The sequence below is a fragment of the Rattus norvegicus genome, chromosome 5, assembly GCF_021556685.1.
Source record: "Rattus norvegicus strain SHRSP/BbbUtx chromosome 5, alternate assembly SHRSP_T2T, whole genome shotgun sequence".
Lineage (NCBI taxonomy): Eukaryota > Metazoa > Chordata > Mammalia > Rodentia > Muridae > Rattus > Rattus norvegicus.
The window spans coordinates 140,649,885-140,670,386 of record NC_141538.1 but is presented as its reverse complement, the minus strand read 5'-3'; the positions used below and the strand labels follow the sequence as shown (position 1 = coordinate 140,670,386).

The 20,502-nt window shown below is 43.8% G+C and overlaps 1 protein-coding gene across 1 annotated transcript in view; it reads left to right on the top strand.

The window, feature by feature from the left end:
• The window catches only part of Zmpste24 (zinc metallopeptidase STE24), a 32,009-nt gene extending 15,320 nt beyond the window's left edge, over window positions 1-16,689 (top strand). The window contains exons 6-10 of the mRNA NM_001107974.1: window positions 1,085-1,226; window positions 6,104-6,288; window positions 10,988-11,092; window positions 12,819-12,962; window positions 16,018-16,689. Coding sequence (NP_001101444.1) covers window positions 1,085-1,226; window positions 6,104-6,288; window positions 10,988-11,092; window positions 12,819-12,962; window positions 16,018-16,242 — 801 coding nt within the window. The 3' untranslated portion in view covers window positions 16,243-16,689. The remainder of the gene's footprint in view (window positions 1-1,084; window positions 1,227-6,103; window positions 6,289-10,987; window positions 11,093-12,818; window positions 12,963-16,017) is intronic.
• Window positions 16,690-20,502: the final 3,813 nt, after the last annotated feature.

Sequence of the window (20,502 nt, the reverse complement as noted above, 5' to 3'; positions counted from 1 at the left end):
GCATAGAGCTAAGGATGCAGGTCTGTTGACAGACTGCTTGTCTAGCACGCACAAGGTCTTAGCTCAGTCCTCAGTACTTCATTACGCAGGTATGGTAGTGCTCTTGGGAGGTGAAGACAGGAGGATCAGAAGTTCAAAACCATCCTCATCTTTATATGGAGGGCATTCAGGGTTAGAGACCCTGTTTTTAAAAAGCAAATGCTTTTCTTACCCCGCTTTCTCCTGTCCTCCCTTCCTGTTTCCTTTCTCTGTATCTGTATCCCTTTCCTCCTTTATTTAATTTGTTAATTAATTTTTTTTTTAAAGAAACATCCTGCTCTTCAGTTCTGTCCAACTACAAAGCTACTATGTAGCCTAAGCTGGCCTCAAATTCCTGGCAATCCTCTTGCCTCAGCTTGCTGAGTGCTGATACAGGCATCCGCCACCATGCTTCTTCTTCTCTGCCCCTTCTCTGTTCTGCTTTTTCCTTTTATCTGCTTGCCACTCTTCCCTGTTTCTTTTCTTTCCCCTTCCTCTTCCCTCCCTCCTTCCTCCTCTCACTGGCATTTTCCTTCCTTACATCCTTTTCCTTCTCTGTTTCTCATATTCTAAACTGCCTTCTCTCACAGACAATCATACAGTCAAGCACTATGTTAACAGACCATAGAAAGTACCATCTGTCAGTTCTTCAGCTCCATTGGGGGTGAGGGTTATGTCCGTCTGACTTGTGTGGTGTTGCTATATCTCTCACTGGTGGGATCAAGATCAGAAAATGAGCTACTTGTCTTTAAATACCTGTAATTAAGAGCAAAGACCAAGAAAGTACTCCAGAAGTGCCATTTCAACCAGTATGAACAAGAGTGTGTATTATGATTGGCTTGTAGTGCCAGCAATCCCCAAGAAAGGGTACTGATTAGGCCCGGCATTCGTAGTCACTGTTAGTAGCATTATCTTCTAGAATTCAGTTGACTTGCTTGCTCTGTTATCACACTGGAATTTTGATTTAATTTACAAAGCAGATAATGTCCCAGGTTTTTGTTGGATGATCATAATTATAAAATTAAGTCCTTATTAATAAGCAGTTTTCCTGTTACTTATTTCTCAGGTTCTTGTCACAATTTATGCTGATTATATTGCCCCTTTGTTTGACAAGTTCACACCTCTACCGGAGGGGAAACTTAAGCAGGAAATCGAAGTGATGGCGAAGAGTATTGACTTCCCCCTGACTAAGGTGTATGTCGTTGAAGGTAAGGCTACCTGGAGGTGACAGCCTGACCTAAGTGCTCAGCTCTTAAGTCAGTCAGTCTTTATTGTTTAAAGTTTGTTACTAAAAACCAGGATACAATTTTACAGTTGGCTTTTCAGATTTATAGAATCTGCACTGGAGAGATGGCTCAGCAGTTCAGACCCATGGGTGTTCTTCTGGAGGGGCCAGGTTGGCTTTACAACATCTGCATAGTGGCTTCCAATTGCCTGTACTGTAGATTTACAAATGAAATAAAAATAAAGAAACAAAGATTTATAGGAACTTATGGCATTTCTTAGTATAGAAACCAGTAGCCTGATGCCAAATCCAGTTTTTGTTTACAACTGTTTGGTTAACCATTCAGTACTGTTCTTAATCTTTGGTCAAAGCCATTATGCCATCTCATCCTGTGCTGTGTAGTAGACCAAAACTCACCCTCCTGTCTGCCTGGCTCCTTTGGGTAATTGAATTGGACTCTTGAGTGGTTGGCTATAAGCACTAGTTTAAAGACTGTAAAACAAAACCAGTGTTCCTGGCTTTGTTCCCCTAGCAGAACATCTGTGTCCCAGAGGACTCTAACCTGTGGAGTCCTAGACACCTCACATTATCAGACTTTTTCTGTTTGCCTTGGAGAGTTAAGCCACCGATTAGTTTTCTTTCTTTTTTATTTATTTATTTTTTATTGGATATATTTTTTTACATTTCAGGTGTTATTTCCTTTCCTGGTTTCCCATCCATAAGCCCCTATCTCATCCCCTATTAGTTTTCATAAGACCATTTAAGTTTCATGGAAGCCTGTCAAATTAAGAGAATCACAATTGGGTATATGTCAGAATTTCTGTTTAGAATAAATAGAAAAGATTCTGTCTCAGCAGCTTACTACCTATGGGATCTTAAACAAATCACTTCTTCCCTTTACCTCTCCACAGTGCTTCCTCTGAATGGTGGTTCTCTGTAAAAAGCAGGCTGTTCACTGTTCAGAGCTTTGTGGCCCACACCGTCTCCTTCAGATGTTCAGTTCTTTATGGCAGAAGCAGCCACAGACAGGGCATAAGCATGTGAGCCTGGCTGTGTTCCAGCAAGAACATGCGAGCAAGCAGCACCTTTGGTTTCATTGGAAGCCGTAGTTTGCTGGTGCCTACTACAAACTAAGCTGCCGCCAATGAGAAGTGGTAGCAAAGTGAAAGGAGAGCAAAGATGGCTGTCACCAGAATGCGCAGCTCCAAGAATATAGCAGTCCGTCAGGCCTCTGTAAGTTAGGGGCAAGAGCTGGGTTTTGTTGATGTTTGAGGCAGTCACAAGTAGCCAAAGCTGACCTCAGAATTACTCTACAATTGAGGCTGACCGCGAACTCTTGACTTTACTCCCTCTGCTTCCCTCGTGCTGGAATTACAGAAATGAGCCACCACACACAGCCAGGAGACTGTCCTGGAGAATGCATTTTAGGGCAAGGCAAGAATGGGAGCAGTGAGAGCGTCCAGGAGGCTGTTTGGGTAGTGCAGGTTAGATGGGGTGGGGCTGTGGTGGTGGTGGTTTGTTTTATTTGTTTTGTTTTAGACTTGAGCAATAGTTGATGAAGAGAAACAGCGTTGATGCCATTTGCTAATAGATTACATATAGGGAAACGAGGAAGAGACATTAAGGATAACTAGCCGCCTGGATTTGATGTGGACAAACAGACATAAATGGCAGCCTGTTGAGAGGGAACAGAGTTGGAAGAAGAGTGGATTCATAAGGAACTAAGAGTTCTCATGTCTGTGTTTGTATCGACACAGTTAACTTTAAACACCCATCTTAGTCAGAGCTCTGCGAGAGCTAGCGATTGAAGCAGAGGAATTTCTTATTGATAACTAGAAAATCTCCAGAAAGCTCTTTACCAACCTTAGCAAATGGACTGTTAGATGGATAGCTATGAGGTCAGAATCATAGGGTAGAGCCAGTGTGGATGGAAGGTTATATTGTTGCCACTGCAGAATCCTGTATTCATGGCTTATACACTTCACCTCATTGATAAACGGCTGCCCTTCCCGCTTAAGGGCCTGAGTTTAATCTCCAGAATCCATGTAAAGATGCCTGTGTAGTGGTGCCCAGTGGTATTTTAGAGACTCTTGGGGCACACTGGCCAACCAAGCTAGCTTAGTTGATGAGCTCCAGCTAATAAGAAGCTCTATCTCAAAGGAAGTGGATGGCATTTTGAGGATAACACCTTGATTGTTCTGTGGCCTTCACATGTACACATATACATGGGTGTTCATATATGCACCTATACACACAAACATACAAATACATTTTTTTTTTTGGTTCTTTTTTTCGGAGCTGGGGACCGAACCCGGGGCCTTGCGCTTCCTAGGTAAGCGCTCTACCACTGAGCTAAATCCCCAGCCCCCACAAATACATTTTTAAAAACTAGTCAGAGCTAGAGAGATGATTTAGTGGCTAAAAGCATTTGTTGCTCTTTCAAAGGACCTAAATCCAATTCCCAACATCCATGTGGTGACTAACAACTACAGCTCTAGCTTTGGGGAATCTGTCACCCTCTTCTGGCTTTGTAGGCACCAGACACACACATGGTGCACGCACATACATATAACTAAATCGAAAAGTAATTTAAGTAAGTATTTTATTTTGTTTGTTTTGGGAGGAGGTGTTTGTTTTGTGTTGTTTCTAGTAAACATCCCTAACATCCCTGCCACTGGCAGTTGCAGAATGAATTCTTGACTGCTTTGCTTCTTTGTGTGACTCTGACTATTCAGAATTCCCAAGGCTACATCTCAGCAACTTAAGCTGGAGCATGGGGCTAATTGCCAGGAGTTCCTGAGGAAGCAAATACCTGGCTTTTAATTTCCCAAATGAGAAGTAGTCTCATTAGATCTAACTGAGCTCTGAAAGGAGATTCAGAACAGGAGACGAGGCACAAAGACATCAGCATCTAGGGGCTGGAGAGAGGGCTCAGCAGCTAAGGACATTTGCTGCTCTTCCAGAGGCCCAGAGTTGGGTTCCCAGCACCCACACTGGGGCTCACAACCACCTGTAACTCTGGTCCCCCAAGGATCCTTTGCCTTCTTTTGGCCTCTACAGGCACTCACACATGTGTATGCACACACTCATACACATTCATGAAGACGTCTAACTCTCATAAAACAACAAAATAATGGTCCAGTGAATAGAGGCACTTGCCACCACCATGTCTGAGGACTGTGCCTAACCGAGAACTATGTGGTAGGAAGAGAATCAATTCCTGCAGGTTGTCCTCTGATCTCCACATGAGCCATGGTGCATGTATACACACACACAACAATAAATAATCTAGCCTGGAGAGTTGGATCAGCAGTTAAGAGTGCTTGCCTTGAAATCATGAGGAGTCGAGTTTTGATCTGAGCAGCTCCCTAGTGGATAGGAAGTCCCACAAACACCTGTATCTGCATCTCCAAGGGCTCTAACCTCCCCTCCCCCAACACACACATACACCCACACATTAATTAAATTTTTAAATTCCCTATAAAATACAAAGAAGTTGAGCTCTATCCCAGGGCTTCTCCTATAGCTGCACATTGTTGGAAACCCCTCATACAGTAACTGATTTTGTATCACATACGGGACTGCTTCCCAGGTCTGTGGGAAGGGACTGCATGACGGCAACAGAGCATATGGAATCCCCTATCGACACTCTGAGTGGCAGCTTACAAATGAGTGTGAGCTGGGCTTGTTCGTGTTCACAGCACTGACTACATGGAGAAGCAGGCATATTCATATTGCCTAAAAGAGGTCCTAACGGAGATGCTTAAAGAGGGAGTCCAGAGATCTTAGATGGGGATTTTGAAGCTTTGTCCATATGCTCACAATTCAGGAACAGGAAGGAGAAGTCCAAGCAGACCAAGGTCTGTCTGAAGATTAGGAGGAACTAAGGTGGCCTTGGTTGGGTGAAAGAGGGAATCCCAACTTGTGAGTTTGTTTTCTTTTAAAAGATTTTTATGGGTTGTGTTACTTTTTAGATTTATTTATTTTTATTTTATGTATATGAATGCTTTGTTCAAGTAGATGTTTGTGTACCACATGTGTGCTGGATGCTCTCGGAGGTCAGAAGCGGGCATGGATCCCTGGATCCATTGGAACTGGAGTTGGAGTTGGTTGAGTCACCGTGTGGCTGCTGTAATTCTCACACCGTGCAGTGAAGCACATTTGGGCATTGGAGAAGCACATAAAATAGAAAGTAATATCGACCACAGTTCAGGAGCTCTCAGCTTCTCTCGAAAGTTTACGCATGTTGTCTTCTGGTCTTAACAGCTCCTTCTGATAATAGGTGTCTTCTTTTTTTTAAAAAAGAAAACTGGGAACAGAGACAAACAAAGTTCATACTTCTGGGTCCTCATGAACCACATCTCCTTACTTTGGTATTTTTCTCATAGACCTGGGTTTATGCCTGTCTGTCTACATGCACATCTTTTAATAATATGATAACCTTATGTATGTGTGGCATTTTGTATTCTTCACTATACTTTGGTGAGATTTTCTCTTGCTAAATCGCATGGGTATGTATATAAATATATATTTTTATATATAATATTTTTTCATATATTTCTGATTAAGTAGTCAGAAAATATATATATATTTATATATGTACCCAGGGGATTTAGCAAGAGAAAAATCTCACCAAAGTATAGTGAAGAATAGCTTTGCCACGGTTTAATCATTTCACACTGTTGGATATTTTGGCTTATTTTACACACCAGGGAGCATAAGTGGAGCAGGTGACAGCCACCCCTCTGGTGCTAAAGATTTATATTAATACAGTCTTTTCAATGCTAATGGCCTTCCCACTAGTTCCAGAGGACCCCTGGTGTTTTAACCCTGTTCCCTGCTTTGGACTGTTTTCCATAGGATCTAAGCGCTCCTCCCACAGCAATGCTTACTTTTATGGCTTCTTCAAGAACAAGAGAATAGTTTTGTTTGACACTCTACTAGAAGAGTACTCTGTACCAAACAAAGACAACCAGGAGGAGCCTGGCCTGGAGCCCCGCAATGAAGGCGAAGGGGACAGTGAAGAAGTAAAGTCTAAAGTGAAAGTGAGTTCCTTCTTCCTCAGAGCCTCTGACTTAGTGTTTACTCATAGTTTCTTTGATAGATCATAATGCTGTAAGTAGACTTCACAGAGACCACCAAGTACAAAGCTACAACTCTTAAAGTTCTGCTACTTGTGAGAAATGACGACCATTACCACATGCTAATGACCTTACAAGTTTTCCTAAGATGTACATATTAAAACTGAAAGATCTTATTTTTAAAAACATTATGTGATAGCTTTTTGTGTGTTCTCGTGTGTGTGTGTGTGTGTGTGTACTCGTGTGTGTGTGTACTCGTGTGTGTGTACTCATGTGTGTGTACTCGTGTGTGTGTGTACTCGTGTGTGTATACTCGTGTGTGTGTACTCGTGTGTGTACTCGTGTGTGTACTCGTGTGTGTGTGTGTGTGTGTGTGTGTGTGTGTGTGTGTGTGTGTGTGTGTTTACGTATGTCATGGTAAAAATGGAAATCAGAAGGACAACTTGGAGGAGTTGGTTCTCTCCTACTGCTGTCCATCCTGAGGAGTATACTCAGCTAGTCAGGACTGGTGACAGCTGTGCGGTACCCACCAGGGAAGACTACTCAGACACAGGTTTAAGCCAATAGAAGTCTTCGTTAGCAGCCAGCAACTACTCAGTGTAATCACCATAGCCCCAAGGGAGCCTTTCTTAGACTGAACTTTTAAGCACAAAAACCACACCTCAGTTCACATGCTTCAGTTAGCAAGAACAGTTAGTCAGAAGTGGAACTATAAAAGCAAAAGAGCAGTGCTGGTACATTTAGAGACTTCCCACAACTGTGGGCTTTGAGGGATCAGGCCTTTGTTTTCAATTTTTGGCAAGGGGTGCTGTCTATGTGCTGAGTTTTATGGAGTCAGTTGTGTTCCGGTCTGGGGGCCTCTTACCCCTGACCTTTACCCGATGAACCATCTCATTGGCCCATATTCCTTTTATGTTTATGATCAAAGAATTTCTGCAGACAAAATAAGGAGGTGAACATTAGTTTTTAGTGTAACTGAGACGTACCAGTTAATAGGCTTTGCTGGCTTTACTTTGGCAGTGGACAGAGTTGAGACCCGGTCCTGTCATTCAGTCAATGAGGATCCTTGGGTACATTATGTAATTGAATCAGTTTTATTTGTTTTTTTTTTTTTTTTTGGTTCTTTTTTTCGGAGCTGGGGACCGAACCCAGGGCCTTGCGCTTCCTAGGTAAGCGCTCTACCACTGAGCTAAATCCCCAGCCCCGTTTTATTTGTTTTTAACACTTAGGAAATACACGCTTTCTACTGAACTGCTTTGCTTGGCATTAAAAATACAAAAGTAGTTAGGGGAAGGTGGTGCATGCCTTTAATTTAATCCCCGTACCCAGGAAGCAGAGATAAGTGATTCGAGGTGGGCTACAAAGAAAGTACCGGGGCTATCAAAAGTACACAAAAGTAAGGGTGGGCATGTGGCTCTGTTGGTGAGGTGCTTGCCTGGCTTGCAAGGCACAAGTCACGATGGCTCACACCGCTAATCCCAGCACTCAGGAGAGTACTGGGGTTAGAAGAGGAGGCTAATATTTTTTAGATTTATTTATTTACTTTATGTATGTGAGTACACTGTCACTCTCTTCAGACACACTAGAAGAGGGCATCGGATCCCATCACAGATGGCTGTGAGCCACCGTGTGGGTGCTGGAAATTGATCTCAGGACCTCTGGAAGAGCAGCCAGTGCTCTCAACCACTGAGCCATCTCTCCAGCCCAAGAAGTCTAATCTTTATAAACTTACAATGTAAAGGAGGAATGGACAGACAAACATCCTTCACTTTGATACAAGATAATGAGAGTATAAGAGAAGGCATTTCTCTTTTTATTTTGTGTCTATATGCACACCTGTGTGGATGCATGTGTGAGTGCATATGTACACACCACAGCACATTTCTAGAGATCAGAGAACAGTTCTGTGGCACCCGTTCTCTACTTGCACCTTTTTTGAGTTCCAGGGATTAGACTCTGGTCTCCAGACTTGTTGGCAAAGACCTTTACCCATAGAGCTGTCTTACCAGCCCAAGAAAACTTTCCTGTGTTTTCATTTGTTTGGGTTTTTTTTTCTTTTTTTTTTTTTTCTTTTTTCTTTTTTTCGGAGCTGGGGACTGAACCCAGGGCCTTGCGCTTGCTAGGCAAGCGCTCTACCACTGAGCTAAATCCCCAACCCCCATTTGTTTGTTTTTAAGACAGAGTTTCTATACATAGCCCTGGGTGCCCAGAAACTCACTATATAGATGAGGCTGGCCTCAAATTCAGAGATCCACCTCTCTCTGCCTTTAAAGTGCTGGTATTGAAGATCTGTGCCACCCTACCCAACCCCGAGAAAACTTGTCTTAAATTGGACCTGAGAGTCTAAAAACATTGCTGGATGAGGTCAGCTAATGCTAACTAGTAAAACTTAAAATATAAGAATAAATGGATGAGGTGGTAGCAAGAAATAATGATAATCTTCAGAGAAAAAGAAAAAATCCTAGTATTTACATGCGGGATTGCATATGCCCTTGGTGTGGTCCCATGTGAGATGAGCACAGATCCCTATCCACTCAGCAGCTACATAGCTCTGGGCAAGTGACTTAAGCTGTCTGAATTCTGGTTCCTTCAGGCATTGGAAAGGCTGGCAGCGTTTCTCAGCCTCGGCGTTATGGCCTGGATAGTATCCGTTGTGATGGTTGGCAGCCTCCATGGTCTATCTCCACTTGAGTCCAGTGACACCTCTTTTTTGCACTCACATATTACAACCAAAATACGCCCCAGATGGTGCCAGATGGCCTTGGATAGGTGTGGAGCAGAATCAGAACGGTGCAGGATCTCTTGTGTTTGAGAAATGATGATTTCAAGATGCTCACTTCTCAGAGTTCTGAGTTGAAGCTAAAATGCCCATGAAATTTCTTGTGCTTCTTCCTTTACATTCTGGAAATAATGGTTGTCATTTGAGCATTTATTTCATTTTAAAGGGATGATCTGGTAAGGTGCCTGTACCTGTTATGAATACCTAGCTGAGACAATTACTGTGCAAGGATTAAATAGTATGGTAAAGGGGTTAGTGCCTTTGAATTTTTAAAAACTATTGTTATTTTATGGACACTGGTGTTTTGCCTGCATGTGTGCAGTGTAAGGGTGTCAGATCCCTGGAACAGGAGTTACAGACAATTGTGAGCTGCCATGTGAGTGCTGGGAACTAAACCCCAGTCCTCCAGAAGAGCAGCCATCTCTCCAGTCCACTGTACTGACCTTGATCCTGAATAACCTGAGGGGTTTAGACTACAGGCCCCTGTGAAGATTTGCATCTTCTGTATTCCCCGGGCTGCTCCATTTTTTTGTTTTTGTTTTTGTTTTGTTTTGTTTTTTCCCATCCTCTTATTTCAGAGATAATTTTACTTGAATGTTGAGTTTCTTCTCTTAAAATAAAAGTTTAGTTATTATTTTTGTGTGTGGTGTGTGGGAGTCGGTGCTCATGGGCCTTGGCTCACACATGGCAGTCAAAGGATCACTTTTAGGAGCTGATTCTCTCCGACTGTAGGAGTCCTGCGGATCAGGCTCAGGTCATCAGCCTTGGTAGCAGGCACCTTTATTTGTTGAGCCAGTGTTTCATAATTTATCTTATGCGTTTGTTGTGTGCATATGTGTTGTCAGGCTTGGCATAAACACCTATACCGTTTCTCTGTCTCTCCGGTCTTATTCTAGCTACTTCCTCTTTCTCTCCAGATTTAGAGGTGCTTGGTGTGTTCCCCATGCCTTTTGAAAGTCCAGCAATGCAAATCGTTTCCTCTCCACTGCTCCCCTGTGATTCAGCTGTGTCTGCTTAATTTGCTACCATTTGCCCCTCCGCTTTCTTGCTCCCACCACACCCACCCACTGTCCTGAACCCCATGTTGCTGTTTTCATCTTCTCTGTTTCTCCTGTGTTCCTTGTATTATCTTATCATTGGAATCCATTTTTATTACTCTAGCTTTTTTGTGGTGCTGGGAATTAGAGCCACAGCCTTGTACACATTAGGCAAGTGCTCCACCATCAGACTCTATGTCCCCAGCCCCTGAGGCTCTATAGTCTAAATAGCTGGTACTGGCATGTTTTTGAGTCCTGAGTGGGAAGTGCATGTTTGTAGATGTTTGCAAAACAGGAAACGTATAAAGATAGTGAAGCGCCAGGTCATGGTAGTTCACACCTTTAATCTCTGCACTCCAAAGGCAGAGGCAGGTGGATCTCTGAGTTCAAAGCCAGCCTAGTGAGTTCCAAGACAGCCAGAGATAAACACAGAAACACTGTCTCAAAAAACAAAATAAACAAACAAACAAACCAATTAATAAATAATTAGAATAGTCAAGCCATTGATATGATGTCACTTATGATGTCACTTGTCACACACAAGTGACTGCTCCTGACACCCACCGTGCTGGGCTTCCTATCAGCGTCTCCAATGAATGTATGCATAACTGTCACTTGATCATGAGCAGTTTCTATGTCCGAACAAACTTTGAGGATGAGGTTTCTAATGGGTTTAGGGTGTGGCTGCCAAGTGGTTTCATTACGACTTGTTTAGCCCTTACCTTATTGATAAAGATTTATACTAAAGTCCAGTTGTTTAACTAGATGGGTCAAGGCTAAATATAAATAAATTAAAGGTTAACGAGTTTTCCTTTTTTTTTTTTTTTTTTTTTTTTTTTTGATTCAGAATAAGAAACAAGGATGTAAAAATGAGGAGGTACTAGCTGTACTTGGCCATGAACTGGGGCACTGGAAGTTGGGACACACAGTAAAAAATATCATTATTAGTCAGGTAAGTTTGGCATGGCAGTTATATTTTGTTTTGTTTGGTTTGAAACAAGGTCTCATGTAGTTCAGACTGGCCTGGTCTTCCACCTGTAGTCTTAAGAGCTCAGGAGACCCCGGCAGAAAGGCCTCGGGTTGATAGGGCTGGGAAGATGAAAGAGTTGAAGATGCTTGCTGCCAAGCCTAAGTTCGACCCCCAGGACTTACATGATGGAAGGAAAGAACCAACTCCCTTAGGCTGTCCTCTGACCTCCACACTTGCACCATGGCATGTGTTGTTGTGCTCACACATATACATAGACAAGACAAGTAAAAAGTCTTAGAAGCTGAAGGCTGTTCTGAGCTATATAGCAATTTCCAGGCCAAACCGAGCTACATAGCGAGATTGCTCTTAAAAAGAAAAGCTTAGTAAGTAAATAAAAAAAGTATAACAGGGGCTGGGGATTTAGCTCAGTGGTAGAGCGCTTACCTAGGAACGCAAGGCCCTGGGTTCGAAAAAAAGAACCCAAAAAAAAAAAAAAGTATAACAGGCCCGAGATATTATATAGTAATGGCTCAAGACAGACCTCAAACCAGGAATGATGTTACAGGCTTATAATACAGCATTCAGGAAGCTGAGGCAGGAGGATCACAGCTTTGAGGCCAAGCTACCTGACTTCTCTTTGGTTCCCTGAGTGATCTGAGGCAATTCCTTAATTTCTCTCTGCCTCCCTTCTTCATTGAATAACAAAGCATAGTGCTGTTAGGACTTAGGTGAGCAGTCCTGCCGAGTTTGGCATGTCCTGGGACCGTGTTGAGTACATGTTAGTGTTCATGCTGTTTCATCATTGCTGTCACTCCCCTGGCTCAGATACATGAGCTGAGAAAGCCAAAGGAGCAAAACTAGATAAGTTGTACATTAAAATGCTTTCTTTTTTTTTTTTGGTTCTTTTTTTTCGGAGCTGGGGACCGAACCCAGGGCCTTGTTCCTTGTTCTTCCTAGGCAAGCGCTCTACCACTGAGCTAAATCCCCAACCCCTTAAAATCCTTTCTAAAGTCGGCGAGATTGTTCAGCATACAAAGGCGCTGGCCACCAAGCCTGACAATATTGGATTGATTCCTGGGACCCACCTGGTAGAAGGCAAGAACTGACCCCCGCAGGTTGTCCTTCTGACCCCCACATGCTTGCTGTGGCCTACACGCTGCTGCAAAACACACAGACACGCACACAAAAGTAAGCAAATTATAAGTATAAAAAAGTAGACATTTTAACCCACTTTGTAGACCAGGCTGGCCTCAAACTCAGGTCCATTGGCCTTTGCCTCTTGAGCGCTGGGATTAAAGATGTATGCCACCACTGCTCAGCTTAATGGATCTCAATCTGTGGATCTTGACACCTCTGGGGGTCACATATCAGATATCCTGCATATCAGATATTGACATTACAACTTATAACAGTAGCAAAACTATAGTTATGAAGTAGCAACAACAAAATTATATGGTTGGGGGTCAGCACAACATGAGGAAGTAAGTATATTAAAGGATTGCAACAGTAAGTTGAGAACCTCTAATGCATAGAGGAACATTGCTTACTGGTTTGCTCCTCATGGTTTGCTTAGCCTACTTTCTTGTACAATCCAGGGGCGGCAATATCCACAGTGAACTGGGCCTCTTATGTCAATCATTACTCAAGAAAATGCACCGCATGCTTGCCTAGCATCATGGTAACATACAGTGTTGTTCATCTTTTCTAGATGAATTCTTTCCTGTGTTTTTTCTTGTTTGCTGTATTAATTGGTCGAAGGGAACTTTTTGCCGCCTTTGGTTTTTATGACAGCCAACCCACTCTGATCGGACTTTTGATCATCTTTCAGTTTATTTTCTCACCTTACAATGAGGTAATGTATGCTTTTGAAAACTACCATATAACATGCTTTTTGCCTGTTTCAAATCTAGATTCTTTAGGGTAGTGTAAAAATAAATCAATAAAGCTCTACAATCTTCTAATTCCTCACTGAGATTGGACAGTATAAAAGTAGCAGAGAAACCTGAGTCTAATTAAGTGCTCATAACACTATTAGGAGATTAAAATAGAGAATTGGAGCTTAGCAATAAAAATGTCATTGTATGTACCTCAGAGCTGAATGTCCTCAGCCATGGGGTCACCAGTGTGGGCATGAAAATGTGTGTGTGAAAGGTCAAGACAAATTAACTGAGTAGGTGTCAGCTAGACTGGAGACGGCATGCCAGTGTTCCTCGGATTGTTCACAGGAACTTCAGCATTCCCTGCAGGACCTGCTAAACCAAACCTACTAGGGTTAGGAGCCGCTCAGGAGCAGCCCCTGCACGTGTGACAAGATGTGCTATTGAGACTATGTCAGAGCAGAATCTCATGGCACTTGCCAAGGCTTCCAGATGAAGCCAAGAAACAGTATTGGTGGCCTTGAGGAACCTCCAGTCATCCTTGAGACAGGTTCTGGAGAAATGGCTCTCAAGCTTCCTAATGCTGCGGCCCTTTAATACTGTTCCTTTACGTGTGGTGGCCCCGCCATAAAGTTACTTTGTTGCTACTGCGTGACTGTAATTTTGCTACTGTTATGAATTATAAGTACCTGACATGCAGAATATCCGATATGAGACTTCTGCGGAAGGGTGCTTTGATCCCCAAAGGGGCCACGATCCACAGGTTGAGAACCACTGCTACAGAGTAAACGTTGTAAGAGAAGTAGCTGTAAAGTGTTGTCCACGGAGCTAAAGCTAACAGAGAACTTGTATTCATTATTTCTAAATTATAGACATTTAACTATTGTTTTTTGGTTTTAAGATTTATTTTTATTATCTTAAACTACGTGTATGATGTTTGCGTGTGGCGTGTGCATATGAATGCAGGTGCCGGTGGAGACTCGAGTTGGTGAATTCTCCTAAAGCTGGAGGTATAGGCAGCTGTGAGCCACCTGACACGGCTGCTGGGAATCCAACCTGGTCCCCTGGAAGAGCAGCACATACAATCATCCGTGTCTCCAGCCCCTAAACATTAAACTTTTTAACTTTTGATGACATATTTATAAAATGCATTATGCAGTTTGCTGCTTAAACATGATACAGGGCTGGGAGTAGAGTACCCTTTAATCCCAGCACTTGGGAGGCAAGTGGGTCTCTGAGTTTGAGGCCATCCTGGTCTACAGAGTGAGTTCCAAGACAGGCCAGGCCATGTAGAGAAACCCTGTCTCAAAACAACATCCTCAACAACAACAATTTAAAAAACAAAACGTGATACAAAATGCTTTAGTCAGATCTCATCTGCGGTGAGGTCACTGCACATACACAGTAAATGATCCTTGAGCACCCACCCTGCATTTTAAGTTTTGTTTATTTAACTAATGTTTTCCTTACCTCTTGGGGCTAATAATATCACTGTGGCTTCCCCAGTGGTCCATGACTAGTTTTCTTTAACTTGCTGCCTTTGCCTAGGAAGTCGGGCCCCCTATCCCACAGGGAAGGGGGAGCTCCAGCTGAAGGAGAGGAGAGCTACTGAAGCAGGAAGAGAGCACTCGGCTGAGGGGTGGGAGGGCGATGGGAGGGTGATGTTCATACTTGCTGTATGCTTTGGCTACTCAGAGATTTTTTTGTTTTGTCTCCTTAGTCAGTAGTAGAATTCACTTTACAAATACTGGAATAAATATGGAGTGGTTTGGAATGTGATAGTCCGCAGAGGTAGTAACAACTGATTATTAAGCTTTGGGTTGCCTGGGAGATCTATCTCAGTGGCACTGGTTATTTTAGCCTGGATGTCTTGTAAGCAGTGTCAGAGTTTAAGGAGCCTAATAGGAGAGCTGCTGTCCTAGGATTGCCCTTTCAAAAACAACTGGAGAGCTAGCTCAGTGTTTCAGAGTCAGTGCTGCTCTTCCAGAGGCCGTGGAGTCCAGTCCCTAGAACACACATCGGGCACTGCCTGTAACTGCAGCTCTGGAATCCAGTGTGTCGGCACCCGTACTTGTGTAACCCATATCCACACTGCATGCATACACATATTAGAAATAAACCTTTAAACAATATCGGAAACTTATAACCAAACAAATGGTAACTCGTTTAGCTTATACTTTATTTATGCATTATAGCAAAAATCAAAGACTAGTTGACTAGGGCACTTAGAAGAGGCACACATTGTCGCACAAGGGCGACAATGAGCGATTGTATATTTGTTTGGGAAGGTTGTTTTTATGGTTCTAAAAACCGAACATTAAGATAAGGTTATTAGAGCCAGTGAATGAAGGTTGGGGTAGGAGTTTCCTTTCTCTCCTCCCCTTCTTTCCTTCCTTGAGACAGGGTCTCACTGTATGGTAATAAGACTTCTTTGGGCACCAGGCAGAATACAAATACAAAATAAATGAATATTTGAGAAAGAACTCCAGACGAGGCAGTGGATTCCTATGGTCCTAGTTAGCACGTGGAATGTGGGGGCAAAGGATGAGGAGTTTGAGGCCGGCCCGGGTTATATGAAACCCAGTCTCAGAAAACCAAACAAAGCCCGTCAGAGACAGAAAGTAAGCCAGGTCTGACTGAGACGGTGGCGAGCATGGCTTCAGAGTCACCCGTGTTCACCACCAGCCTCCAGCCCTGGGGCCTCCAGAAGACTGTCCAGTCCTCTGAACAACACCCTCCTGACCTGTACAGCAGAAGGGAGAGGTTACTGAGGAGCACGAGAAACTCCGGGCACATGGCAGATCTCAGAGGCTCCTTTTTGATAAGCTCTGTACCTGTTTCTGGTCTGTGTGCTTGGGCGAGGAAAGCTAAGTTGGACATGGTCCCCCACCGTGAGTCCCTAAGTCATTGTCTCCTGGATTTGGCTTGCCTTTCTCATGTCCTGACCAGCCTCCCTCCACAGCCTGGCTCATGAAGACTTCAGTGATGACAAAGGGACCAGGCAGCTAACCCTTCCATTTCCTTCTGCAGGTTCTGTCTTTCTGCCTAACAGTCCTGAGCCGCAGATTTGAATTTCAAGCCGACGCTTTTGCCAAGAAACTTGGGAAGGCTAAAGACTTATATTCTGCTTTGATCAAGCTAAACAAAGATAACCTGGGCTTCCCAGTCTCTGACTGGCTGTTCTCAACATGGCACTATTCTCACCCTCCGCTTCTGGAGAGGCTTCAGGCTCTGAAAAATGCAAAACGAGACTGAGCCGCTCAGGCCCCATGACTGGACACACTTCTGGTTATTTCTGTCCTGGCAGCATGTTCCAGCTCTTGATGTTTTTAATTTTTTAAGAAAAATGATTACGTACATAAAGGTCCAGATTTAAATACATTTACTATCTCATTTCAAAAATGATTTTAATAATCCATTTCTTAAAACACTGGATAAAATTTTGAGGCTTAATATTTTTAAAGCATAGTTTTATCTAGCATCTGATTTGCCATCAATTTGTAAATGATTTAAGGAAATGCACAACTTGTTTGATTTCTGCACTATGTGGAATCTGCGTAGAGGGTTTTTAGGTCGTACGTTTAAAGGTGGAAACACCGCCTCCAAGCACTTTCTGCGGGGCAGAAACAAAAAGTGGTCCCAGATCACTGTGCTTGTGCCTACACAGGCTTCGCTTTTACCGTCACGCTGTTATGATTTAACCGGCCAATCAGTGTTTTAAATAAGAAAGAAGAGTAAAAATTAGTAAGGCTAATGCTACTGAAATGAGTTGTTAGGCATGCTATACTGTTCCCTTTCTTGCCACAAATCAGGAATCCCTTCCCTCCTTCCTCTCTTCCTTCTTTTTTTTTTTTTTAATTGACATAAGGTCTCACTCTAGTCCTTGCTGGCCCCAAACTCATTCTTTAGCACAAGGTGGCCTAGAACCCATGCCTCCTGCCTCAGTCTTCCTAATGTTGGGATTGCAGGTGTGAGCCACCACATACAGCTTAGGAATTGTTAATAGTGCTTGAAATTAGAAACCTTTTAAATCACTGAGTTTGGGTTTGCTTTGAAGAAGGTCTTCATTTTAAACCAGGCTGGCAACACCTACATTTAATCTCAGCGGTTGAGGCAGAGGCAGGTGGACCTGTGAGCTGAGGCCAAGCCTGCCCTACAGAGCGAGTTCCAGGCCAGCCAGGACTCTGAGATGCTGTCTCAAAGGAGGGGAGTAGCAGTCAGTCACAGTTTTCATCCTCCTTCCACCAGCCTTATCAGGAACAATCTAGCCTTTCCTCATTCATTTTTTCCCAGTAAATAATAGTACATCCTTTTACTCCACAGAAGTTGCCATAGTGTATACATCTCCCAATGTGAATTATGGCAGAATATAAAAAAAAGAAGAGATGACGTTTGAAAAGACATAAAGGTGAAATATTCATGATTTTCTTATTACAGGAAAATCTAGTTTTCTATCTCTTTTTTCAAGGACAGAAGTCTCTGCTTTTATTTTTGTAATTTTTTTATTCACAAATTATAATTAGACCCAACTCCATTTTTTAAAATTATAATTCTCGGTAGGCAGACAGTTGTTTACTTGCAGAGAAAGTGATTTCTGGTAGGAAAAGGTATGTGCTTGACTGCTTCGAATGTCTGTCCACGTCCTGAATGAGGACCACACTGCGCCTGCAGCTCCTGGTCACTGGCATCGAGCACCTCCTGGGCATTCACTCCACAGTGATCGACTGTGCACTGTGGTATCTGCGCTCTGCCGACTGACGTGTGAGCGATGCCTGCACTTGGACCACAGTAGCGCCAGCTCTCATTCGGCACCGCATTGTTCATTTCCTACAGCTACGCAGAGCAGCCCACGGTTTCTCTCCAGCACCCTTTCCCGTGACTTCATGCTCAGACAACTGCCTTTCCTTCCTTCTGTGCCTTTAAAAACACATTTCAGTTCTGCACAAGTGAGACATTAAAAATTGCCAATGCAGATTTACGTCCTGGTGTTGGGTTTGATGTGATTTGTGCGTCATACATTACCCACATGTGTTGATCACCTACAGAAACAGTGCCATCTACGGACTTGTGAACAGCCCTGAGCCTAGTGGGGTCACCATCAGCACCACTCATGGCTGCCTCCTGCCTCTCCAGCACGTGCTTCACCAGTTCTTTGTGGAGATCCCTCAGGAGCAACATTTGGAATTACTCCTTCTCCACTGCTACAACCTCATATCGTCTTGGGCTTGCTTTTTATTGTCCTGGCTGCCCTCTGGCTCCTCTGTCATCCAGGTCAATTGAGTGATACCCCTGTGTATTCTGAAGCCCACGACTGCCTATACCAATGAGCAGATAACTGCCTGCTGGAGTCCGAGCTCACCTCTGATCCTCAGTGTCAGTTAACAGTAAGTAAGGTACAGTGTCCCCGCTCCTGGTAGCTTTTCTTTCTGGCTGTTACAGAAATACTAATAGCCTTTGTCAAGTTACTGAAGAGGAATGTCTTCATAAGATATGGTCTCATGTATCCCAGGCTGGCCTCAAACACTGGGTAGTTGAGGAGGACTTTGATCTTCCATTCATCCTACTGATAAAGTCTAGCTTCTAAATTAGGAATAGTGGGAGAGTAGCAGTGATAAACACAGCAGTTATGACAATATATTGTATGTAGGGTTTGCACTGTGCCTCAATTGATAAGAGAGCATGTTTAGCATGAGCAAGGCTCTGGTTTCAGTGCCAAGCATGACATAAACATGGTGGCACATGCTGGCCTGTAATTCTAATACTCAGGAGGTGGAGACAGGAAGATCAGAGCAGGAGAAGGCAGAGACACTGGTCCCTTTCAGATGTCTTCCTTAGAAATAAGGTTTGACAGGGAGTGATTGGTGAACCATCACCCAGTGTGTCCTGTGTCACTAAGCCACAGAGAGGACCAGGAGAGGGCTCCTAGGCCAGCACATGAAGAGACATCAAGGAGGAGTTGGGATCTCTAGGCCCAAGGTTCCAGGCACCAGACCAAATATGGGGTCCACTGTCTGAGAGTTACTGCCAACACCATGCCCTGTGGATACCTGAGCACAGCTCAGGGCGAGGGCGGCTCTCTTCCTTCCCTTCACTAGGCCCTGAATCCTCTGTATTCAAGGACTCTTTGACAGCCACACACCTAGGACCCTCCGTGGACACTGGGGTGTATAACATGATTGGCCGAAAGGCTAAAGTACTTTACCTAATATTTCTGGCTGCAGTACTGTGTGCCTCCAGGAGGGGGCGGAATGCAGAGTGCTTCATTTAGGCGCCACACACACCCAGATCTATACCAAATAACAACAAAATTAGCCATCTATGCTGGCGAGTTTATATCAACTTGACACAAGCTAGAGTCATCAGAGAGGAGGGAGCCTCAAATGAGAAAATGTTTTCCATAGTAAGCAAGCTTTGTAGGGAACTTTCCTAATTTGTGATTGATAATGGGGAAGCCCAGCCCATTAAGAAAACAGTGGGATTTGCAAGCCAGTGAGCAACACTCCTCCTTGACCTCTGTACCAGCTCCTGTCTCCATGTTCCTGCTCTGTTGATTCCTGTCCTGATTTATGAACTCTGATGTGGAAGCTCAAGCCAGACAAGCCTTTGCTTCCCAGGTTGCTTTGGTCATAATGTTTGTCACAGCAGTGCTAATCCTGGCTAGGACATCATCAAAAGCTCCTGGCTGGCCAATAGAATAATGGGCCAGGTTATACAGACCAGATCTGAGTCCCTTAGCATTTATACCCCACCCCTAACCCCAGGAGTCCCTGGAAGGCCAGATCTTTCAATCTTCCACTGCATGCTGCTGCCCCAGAAATAACACACAGGCCACTGAGACAGGCCAGGGGGTTGGAGTGTGTGGATCTGGGGGTGAAGCTCAGTTGGAAAAGTACTTACTTAATATGCAATGCATGAAGCACTGGGGTTGACCTCCAGTAGCATGAAAAGGGTGTGATGACACCTGTAATCCCAGTAAAAGGCAGAGATTCAGGAGTTCAAGGTCTTCTCAGCTATTCTGCAAGTTCAAGGCCAGTCTAAGTACATGAAATCCTGAATACCTGGGTCAAAAAAGGTAGGAAAGGAATAAGGAAAGTGGAGAGAGGGAAAGGAGGGAGAGAATGGGAGAGAGAGCCCAGGCAACTGAGTAGATATGGCTAAATCCTTGTCACCACTGTACACAGATGCGTAAGCAGTTTGCCCAAAGGTACACAGTGGATCACAACCCTGCCTCCACCCTCAGGTTCTTTTTTTTTTTTTTTTTTTCTTTTTTTCTTTTCTTTTTTTCGGAGCTGAGGACCGAACCCAGGACCTTGTGCTTGCTAGGCAAGCGCTCCACCACTGAGCTAAATCCCCAACCCCACCCTCAGGTTCTTACTACACTGGTTTCTCAAGCAGGCCAGGGACCTCAGTGCTCACAACTTAGGAAGTACCCAAATGGAGGCCCAGACTTCCCCTCTCCTTTGGCCCTTAGCCACTTTGCCCAAGCAGTGCAGACCCATCTTCATCCACAGGAAG